This window comes from Phycodurus eques, chromosome 8 (assembly GCF_024500275.1).
Source record: "Phycodurus eques isolate BA_2022a chromosome 8, UOR_Pequ_1.1, whole genome shotgun sequence".
NCBI lineage: Eukaryota > Metazoa > Chordata > Actinopteri > Syngnathiformes > Syngnathidae > Phycodurus > Phycodurus eques.
The window spans coordinates 12,331,130-12,340,938 of NC_084532.1; the positions used below are offsets into that span (position 1 = coordinate 12,331,130).

At 40.8% G+C, this 9,809-nt stretch overlaps 1 protein-coding gene across 4 annotated transcripts in view; it reads left to right on the forward strand.

Annotated features, from left to right (window-relative positions):
- lsg1 (large 60S subunit nuclear export GTPase 1) overlaps positions 1-8,958 on the forward strand; it is a 48,831-nt gene extending 39,873 nt beyond the window's left edge. For 2 of the 4 annotated variants that reach the window (XM_061683561.1, XM_061683559.1), the window contains exons 2-14: positions 1,232-1,358; positions 1,539-1,659; positions 1,739-1,825; positions 1,915-2,001; positions 2,095-2,155; positions 2,236-2,412; positions 4,178-4,519; positions 4,661-4,762; positions 5,702-5,845; positions 5,945-6,068; positions 7,908-7,987; positions 8,120-8,290; positions 8,387-8,958. In XM_061683561.1, coding sequence (XP_061539545.1) covers positions 1,307-1,358; positions 1,539-1,659; positions 1,739-1,825; positions 1,915-2,001; positions 2,095-2,155; positions 2,236-2,412; positions 4,178-4,519; positions 4,661-4,762; positions 5,702-5,845; positions 5,945-6,068; positions 7,908-7,987; positions 8,120-8,290; positions 8,387-8,566 — 1,728 coding nt within the window. In that variant the 5' untranslated portion in view covers positions 1,232-1,306 and the 3' untranslated portion in view covers positions 8,567-8,958. Of the gene's footprint in view, positions 1-193; positions 262-1,231; positions 1,359-1,538; positions 1,660-1,738; positions 1,826-1,914; positions 2,002-2,094; positions 2,156-2,235; positions 2,413-4,177; positions 4,520-4,660; positions 4,763-5,701; positions 5,846-5,944; positions 6,069-7,907; positions 7,988-8,119; positions 8,291-8,386 lie in introns of those variants that run through there. The other 2 variants (XM_061683560.1, XM_061683558.1) reach the window with 2 other exon arrangements.
- Positions 8,959-9,809: the final 851 nt, after the last annotated feature.

The following is a 9,809-nucleotide window of genomic DNA, read 5'->3' on the forward strand; positions in this document are numbered from 1 at the left end:
TCGGAGTTTGTCATTTTTTGTAGCAGCACCAAACCAGACTGTGATGGAAGAACACAGGACTGATTCGATGACTGCTGTGTAGAACTGCTCCTGTGGCAGGCCGTGCTTTCTCAGAAGCCGCAGGAAGTACATCCTCTGCTGGGTCTTTTTGAGGACGGAGTTGATGTTGGTCGCCCACTAAGGCCCGGAAAAGCATTTCAAATGAAGAATTCAACAGTCTGGTGAAGTCATTGCGTTGCAGGCTTGATGCAGTTATCGCAAGTAAGGCTAATGCCACCAAATATTAAATGTTATTCACGTTATGTTAATTTAAAAATCCACCCATCCATTTTCTGAGCCGCTTCTCCACACTAGGGTCGCGGGCGTGCTGGAGCCTATCCCGGCTGTCATCGGGCAGGAGGCGGGGTACACCCTGAACTGGTTGCCAGCCAATCGCAGGGCACATAGAAACATTCGCACTCACAGTCATGCCTACGGGCAATTTAGAGTCTCCAATTAATGCATGTTTTTGGGATGTGGGAGGAAACCGGAGTGCCCGGAGAAAACCCATGCAGGCACGGGGAGAACATGCAAACTCCACACAGGCGGGGCCAGGGATTGAACCCGGGTCCTCAGAACTGTGAGGCTGACGCTCTAACCAGTCGGCCAACGTGTCTCCAAATTTAATGTCTGTTCCAATTCTTTTGCTCACTTGAAGAGTGGGTGGCTTCAAACAAAAGGTGCTCGGTCCTGAGTTGTTTAACACATCTGGATGTAAATACCATGAAATAAAAGCTGGAATTCTGAACTTTTATCTCATATTCATCTTTTGATTGGAAACCCAAATGTCTGCAGTACACAACAAAAACTAAGGAATTGACCTTGTCGTTCCAATACCTTTGAAGGGGACTCTACATTACTGGATCAGAATGTCGTGATTGTCAGATTTGTCTTCAAATGCTATAGTTTTCTTTCCATTGCATTTATTAAAACACGGTAAGAAAGTGTTCAGTATTGTGTAGTGTAGTTCTGAAACACTGTCAAAGACAAGATGGCACAGTGTTAGTTGTTCTAATTGTTCTCTGAGTGTCAGTCAAAACTGAGAAACCATCACCTTTTTAATGGCAGGTGTAACAAATGTTAGAATGTGGTGGATCATGTCTTACATAACTGTAGCAATCTGTTCTCATGAGCATGATGCGTTTCCCGGGAGGTCATTGAATTCTTACTAGAATACCTTTTATGTTTATAGCTGCACACCAGCGAGCTGAATGATGGGTATGACTGGGGACGGTTAAATCTTCAGTCAGTGACTGAACAGACTTCCATGGATGACTTTTTGGCTACTGCGGAACTAGCTGGAACAGAGTTTGTAGCTGGTAAATGATCCTATGTTCTCTCATGAAGAATGGAGGAAAAAAAAAAAAAAATGTGTTATGTGACATTAAATAATTTTAATATTCTTCTGTGATGCATAAATGAATATGTCATGATTGAACAATCATATTTTTATAAGAAAATTTCATAGTGTGCTGTATTTTTCTTATATTATTTTGTAGAGAAACTCAACATCAAGTTTGTACCAGCAGAAGATAGAGCAGGTTTATTGACAGTTGAGGAGAAAAAGAGGCTGAAGAACCTTCATGAAGACAACAAGCATTTTCTCAGAATCCCTCGACGGTAACTTTAACCTGAAAAATAAAATCAGCATTTCCCATTTTATTTTATCTTTATTTTTAATATATTTATTTTTTCCCAGCCCTCAATGGGATGAAAGCACCAGCCCAGAGGCCCTGCAGCTGGCAGAAAAGGACAGCTTCCTCGAGTGGAGGAGAGAGCTTGCACAGTGAGTAATGTTCCGCATGCTATTTATGTGCCTTCAACCTTCTGGCATTTATCAGTGTGTCAAGAATGTAACGGTTGGTGCTTTCGAAGGCTGGAAGAAGAACAGAAGTTGTGTCTCACTCCATTTGAGAGGAATCTGGAGTTCTGGAGGCAGCTGTGGAGAGTCATTGAGAGGAGGTAAAAAATAAATAAATAAAAAGTGAAATGCATCCCGCTCTGTCTCAGAAGGCATTCTTTGACAACTGTGGTGACATTCTGTGACTCGTGCAGTGACGTTGTTGTGCAGATCGTGGATGCCAGAAATCCGTCATTGTTCAGATGTCCTGACCTGGTAAGAATATTAATTTTGTTATGTTATTTTCATCTCAATTATGTTGTATTAATTCCATTGTTATGTTTGTGTGCCACAAGGAGCTGTATGTAAAAGAGGTGTCAGAGAATAAGGTGAATATGGTGCTGGTGAATAAGGCAGACCTGCTAACCAGGGAGCAGAGGCGAGCCTGGGCCTCACACTTTGAGAAAGAAGGCCTGAGAGCGGTTTTCTGGTCAGCCCTTGCTGAAAGTGACAGGTTGGACGCAGAGGAAAAGGTAAGCACACATGGCATGGCAAGCATGGAAATAAGATGCAGATGAAATATGAACAGGGTCCTCACTTTACGATGGTCCTGACAGGGGAGGTTTCAAAGTTACATTGTCGCTATAGGAACAGAACTACGTAGTAACGTGAGGACCCTTGTATTTAAATTATTTTTTTTATGTTTTGAGTGAGCATAGAGTTGAATTTTGATGTTATGTTAAACCTTCGTAAAGAAATCATCCTATTTGTATGAGATTGTTGACTAGTAAAAGTGCACTAATTCTGCATCTTCAATGACAGCGTCATTGGGGATCAAGTTCCAACAGTATTAACTTGTACTATAGCTGGGCGATATGATGTAAAATTCATGTCACGTTATAAATGGAATCCCTTCACGATAACGGTATCTATTGGGATATAAGCTTCAGTGTAAAAATGATCATGGAAGCATTTATAAATGGGTTGTTTTTTGCGTAAATGTAATAATTGTAGTGTCGTGTTGCGTTATCGGCTGTTCAAATAGGTTTCATAAGACTGATCCAAAGAGCTTTTACTGCATACCAAAGAAACCTGAAGCTCACCGGAAGCTTCAAAACATAGCAATTAAGCTTAACAAGTGGAACCTTACAGACAACGACAGTTTGTTTTTTTTCTCCACCAGACTTCCGCGCTGCTCTGCCCGCTACATGTACACATACATCCATTCCCTTCACCGCTTATCCTCACTCGGGTCGAGTCCATTCTCTTAACTGCTTATCCTCATTAGGGTCGTGGTTGTGCTGGTGTCTGTCTCAGGCGCCGCTGGGTGAGAGGCAGAGTGTACACATTTGCGGCCAACTAATGTGCCTCGTCCTCCAGTGCGAACCAGCCGATCTACGGACGGCTTTTGTTCTTTTCCTCATTCCCCACTCTTGCGCCGGTCCACTCCCTTTTAAGGTGCACAGTTGCACACAGTCGCCCACAGTTGCGGTAGCATCGCCGCTGAAAACTGAGAGGATCAGGACAGTGTTAGCTGCCAGCTATCTAGCCGCAGCTTTTATTGTGCTGGCTGGTACAGCACAAGCGAGTATTCCCATATTACCTTCTGAGCAGCTAGTAAAGCAGGGACTTATCTATGTGGCCGCACTGGTCTTTCAACCAGCTCGGACCTAGTTTAAAAACAAAAACAAAAAAACGTGCTGCCCGGGACCTCCATGAGCAGATGTGCATGAGCCATTTTTATACTGAGACAGATATGATGACATAATCAGTAAGCTTTATCGCTCGATCCGGCTCGATGGCGGATCTAGGCGACTTCTCGTTGGAAGATGGCACGGGTTGGCAGGAACACACACAACAGTGCAGTTACCAAAGTACCACATGAGTGCATATCACTCCCCCTTATGGCTGTAACAGCTGTTCATGGCAACGTCTTACTTAAGGTCTGTCTATAAGTGCATATAGGTGTCGGTGTCAGGGTTGACGTGTGTGGATAGATGTGCGTTGGTGTCAGGGTTGACGTGTGTGGATAGATCTGCGTAGGTGTGTATATTGGGATGGCAGTGAGACCAGTAATTCGGGAGACGGGAGAAGCTAAAACTAAGCGTAAACATTAACTAGGTGTAGAGTTCTCAGTAAAAGTCAAACAAACAAAAGGAGAAACTGCTAGCTGGGATAGCCTCCAGCATACCCGCGACTCTTGTGAAGATAAGCGGTGTAGAAAATGGATGGATGGAATTTCATGAACCTTTACACAATATTAAAATTTACTGAGATGCACCTGTTTGTGTTACACAGGGCATAGAGGTGGAGCAATCACAATCCGGCGAGAGTGACCAGGAAGTTGGAGCACAGCCAGACAATGAAAACTTGAGCTTGAAGGGTGCGGATTGCAAGGATGAGGAGGGAGAGGAGAGCGATAACAGGGAGGAGCTGCGGGAAAAGATAACTGTTGAGGAGGAGGAGTGGCTAACCGCTTCTGAAGATGAGGGGCATGAAGAGGAGGATATTGTTGGGAAATCTAATCAGACCCCCTTCCGTAATTCTGCTCGCCTGTTGCACAAAGACGAATTGTTGGAGATGTTCAAGATGGTTCACAATAGACCCAGATGTAAAGACGGACAACTGACAATCGGGCTGGTGGGTAAAGAATTTTAACTTTTTCCTCCAGTGTCGGGGGATCGCAACAAGCTATGGGGGTCAGAGTGGACTAGTTGTTGTAGACATAAAAGTGCATCTCTATCTAAAATTAACAATTTGTCACTATTATGCATTCAACAGGTTGGTTATCCTAATGTGGGGAAGAGTTCAACTATCAACACCATTCTAAGAAACAAAAAAGTGTCAGTGTCTGCAACTCCTGGACACACAAAACACTTTCAGGTACAAGCCTCAACCGCTTCAATTATCACTGTGCACTGGGACTACCATAATTTCTCGTGTATAATATGCACCCATGTATAATGCGCGCTCCCAAAGTTGATCTCAAAATTCTGGAAAACCCTTCTACCTATGTATAATGCATTTCTAAAATGCATGATTTTGCTTCTACCCATATGATCAAAACGAAGTATTTTTTCAAATAATTCTGGAGTTAAGCACTTTATTTGAACATGTAATACTTATTATTAATACATATTTACTTGCTCTTATTTTGAAATTCACAGCCTTACATTTATTTAGTAAATGAGAAAACACAGAGTTGTGCTCACATGTTTGATTACCCAGGCAGAATTTGTAAGATGGGTACAATTCTTTAAAGAAAACATGAAGGGCTAGGCGAAACACATTACATTTTATTTTAATGGGAAATTAAACTGTCAAGCATTTCAGAAAAGCATTATCATTAAACAAAACATAACCATAAAGAAATTAATGATGGTTGTTGTTCAGTCATATTTAAAAAAAAAAAAAAAAAAAAAAAGAAAAACAATATTTCACAAATTCTGTCAGGGTATGTAAATTTATGAGCACAACTGCACATACAGTATATGCAGTCATACGTACCCTGTCATAGTGGAATGAAAGTGTAGGCTCCACCTTTTTTGTAAACTCTAGGTGGCGGTATATTAGAATGAAAGTGTACACCTTTCTCGTAACCTCTGGGTGGCGGTGACATTCGAATGAAAGTGTACATCTTTTTCATAACCTCTAGATGGCGGCATACATTTATACAATGTGAAAGCTTTTTCCCCTTTACCTATGTGTAATGCGCACTATTGACTTTTGCCAATTTTTTTGGGGGGGGGGGGGGAATGCGCATTATAAATAAGAAATTACGGTAATTTGGGATTAACGTGAGTATCGCTTCATATTTCGCAGACTTTGTTTGTGGAGGCAGGGCTGTGCCTGTGCGACTGCCCTGGTCTCGTTATGCCCTCCTTCGTCTCCACCAAAGCTGATATGATCTGCTCTGGGATCCTCCCAATTGACCAGATGAGAGACCACGTACCAGCAGTCTCTCTCATATCCTTAACATTGCCATTGTGCTTTAGAAATATAATGCCGCAAATCTAACAGTATTGCCATCTCCAAGCAGTGTTATGACCTGAACAAATATGTCAAGTCTGCCAAACAATCCCTCGGCATGTATTTGAGGGCACGTATGGCATCAACATCATCAGGCCACGAGAGGATGAAGACCCCGACAGACACTCCACTTCGGAGGAACTGCTTATGGCATATGGATGTAAGACTACAACATACACTTCAGCGATTTACTTACTAGTGGTCAAATCTGGATGAAGATCAGTTTTAACCAATCTTTTTCAACATCTTGTCACTTCTCAAATGAACTTGGATTCAGCCACTTGTTCCTCTGAGCTGAATATTTAAATAGTTGACAGACAGATAAACAGGCAGGCAGGCGCAGGCAGATACATACTTTCTTCATCATGTGCGGGAAACAAAATAATTTTGCCAATTTAAGATAGAAATCGATGGTTACAACATGGCAAACAAATGGACCAATCGTCAATCCCCAACTTGTTCAAAGTTAGAATCATTTTCTCCCCCATAGAAAATAATGGAAATAATCCTCCTTCTTTAACTATACTGTACAATGTCTTAAATCTTAACTTTCATACAAGTGTAATAATAAGTTAACTGCTAATGTTATTTTGACTTTGAAATCTTAACTGTTAACTAGTAACAATGTGTATTGTGACACTGGAGTCTTGCTTATTATTTCACGCCCATTCTCTTCTTACCACCTCTTCTCTCTTTAACTAATTTTAGAATAAGTGTTGCGAAAAAGCCACTAAAGCCTAAAGAAATAGACAGAACAGATTTGAGTTAATCCTGTGATGCTTGTTACACACAGTGTGCAAAGCCAATGTAAGCATGTAAACAATGGTGGCCCCAGAGAGATTAGCATGGATGTTGTCGCAGGGGCAGTTTTACCAGGAACCTGACAATGTTTCTTCAATAGAAAAGGTCAACTGGTATCTTTTCTTGATAGAAAAGATTTTTGCGTTTTGATGCTGACTTGAGATGTCTGTTAAATGTATTTACTCTTCTATTTGGCTATGTTCACACTGCATGTCAATTCTGATTGTTTTTTGCCAGATGTGACGTATCTGGGTTTTTTTTGTCATGTCGCTGTGAACAGTAAATTCAATTTTTTTTCCAAAACTATCCCAGTCCACTTTTGTATGTGGATAAAAATCAGAGATGGATATGTATGATGACGTGACGCGAGTGGAGTCTGGACACTCAGGTCGCGCTCATCCGACCTATACGTCATCAAAAGGCAAAAACTGTCACTATTGTTCGACAAAACAAATGCACGACAGGCAATGGCGAATGAAGGAACAGAAAACGAAAGTGGCAAAAAGAAGATACTTTAGAACTGCTAAATATATGGGGGCACCGTTCAGTTCAAGCACAAAATCCTTGAAATTGTCACTAATGCGCCAGGGTGAGACCTACACATGGCGTCATTCTTACTGCCATAAACATACATACATACATCTCTTGCTTGTGCGCAAGTGCAACGTGATATCCTGTTTATGCGTGTCACTTCGCGGACACAGTAGAAGTCACATCTGTTTTTGTAATGTGAACCTCTACATAAAAATATCAGATTTAACAAAAAAATCCAAATGGGCATCATACCCTGCGGTGTAAACGTGGACTGAGTTGCCACTGATTGGGCCATAATGGATATGAGATTTGAAAGCGCCTCCATTTTTTTTCCCAGTTCAATCAATTCTTTTATTGATAGAATTGTGGGGAAAAAACAGTCTTTTTTTTAAATGAATCTATCAATTTGGTGAGTTACAGTTTGGATAGCTTCTAGCCTATTCCCATTACCCCTACCCTCCCACTTAGACACTGGGCATCCATAGGGAACATAACTTTTTTTCCAGACTCACAAAGGCAAAGAAGATGGTCTTATGTTGTTTTTTTTATTATCATGTTTACAACTGTTGTGTTTAGGAATGTTGTGTTTTATGGAGTATTGTACAAACTATTTCTTTTGGGGATTTTTTGGGCAATAACTGCGTTTTTTTTTTGTTCCTTTCAGACATGAGGGGCTTTATGACATCGCATGGCCAGCCTGATCAGCCCAGATCTGCTCGCTACATCCTGAAGGATTACGTCAATGTGAGTCAAGTTTAAACGTACGAATGCTGCATATTTATAACAACTGATTACCAGATTTTAAGTTCCACTTTAAAGCCACTAAACCGTAATGGGAAGCAATTTGCTTAGCATATGGTGTTGCCTCTTTTACAGGGAAAGCTTCTGTACTGCCATCCTCCTCCTCACATAGAGGCTGAGGACTTTCAGCCACAGCACAGTAAATTCCAAAGAAACGATCTGGACAACTGTGACCTCACTTCAACAAGTAACAAAGGAAAAGTCAAGAGAATTGAAAATACAGTGGACAAGAACTTCTTTCATGCGGTTAAACTACTTCCAAACTACATCAGTAACATCATTTTATTAGGCTGGTTGAGAGCCCTTACATGAGTTTGAATAGGATCTGTGTGTCTATTTTAGGAGAACGTACGAGCGCTCTCCAAAGGAGTCCAGGGTGTCATGGGCTACAAACCAGGCAGTGGAATCGTGGCTCCTGGAAAAGCCGGAAGGGAGACCATGGTGGGAAAACCCTGGAAGAAACACGGCAACAGGAACAAGAAGGAGAAAGTGCGTCGGCTTAACAAGCATCTCGATGCCTGATCATTAAAACGTGAAGCTGAGATTAGTCCGAACGGGATGGAAAAACACTCAAACTGTGCTATCAATGATTTAATGGTGAACTGCATCTGTATGTTGTTGAAGGCCTCATAATCCTGGAGATGCCTTGATGTTAACTAATGGCATACGTCATCTATAATGGACTGCTATGATTTGTAGGTCTACATATGGAATATATTCCATCAACTGGATCATCAGTCATCAGAGCAATAATATCATGACTAATAATAAAAAGATCAGAATTGTTACTTTTACAAAAATTTAAAGAAGGCACAAATCTCCATTCAACCAGTACATCACCTCGTTTCTACAATACAGAATATCTTTACAGTTACGATCTTTGTATCAATGAATTGGATAAAATTATGAAACTATATGCATGTCATGTCTTATGTCTCATATTTTACATTTCCACTAGTCACATAGCACACTGGCATACATTAATCAAGTGTTTAAAGTGCTGCAGGCCGCATTTGCAGAAATTATGGAATGGCGCCACTTGTGAGAATATTCACCCAGCAACATAAATACAAATATGATATGCTGGAAAACTGCAGAATACGCAGGAATCTTAAAAAGCAAATTAGTAGTTCAAATCAACTACAGTGGTGTGAAAAAGTATTGCCCCCCTTCTCAAATGTATTTTTGCAAAGTTTCCCCCATATTGTTTAAGACAATCAAACAAATGTAAAATCAGACAAATATAACCCAATTGAATTGAAAATTATGTTTTTAAATAGTGATGTCATTTATTGAGGACAAAATATATATATTCAAAGTTATGTATGAAAACGTAATGGGCACCAAAATCCTCAGCAGCATTTTCGATAACTGGCAATGAGTCTTTAAAATCTCTCTGGAGATATTTTGACCCACTCTTCCTTGCAGAGTTGTTTGAATTGAGCAAAAATGGTGGGTTTTCAAGCATGAATGGCCTTTAAGGTCATGCAACTATATTTCAATTGAATTCAAGTCCGAACTTTGACGAGGCCACTCCAAAACCTTAATTTTTTTTTTTTTTTAAGCCATTCAGAAGTTGAGTTGCTGGTGTGTTTTGGATCGTTATCCTGCTGCAGAACCCAAGTGCGATTCAGCTTGAGGTCACAAACTGATGGCTGAACATTCTCCTTCAGGATTTTCTGTTATAGCAGAATTCACGGTTCAATCAATCACAGAAGGAGCTAAGCAGCTCAAGACCATCACACTAGCACTACCATGTTTGACT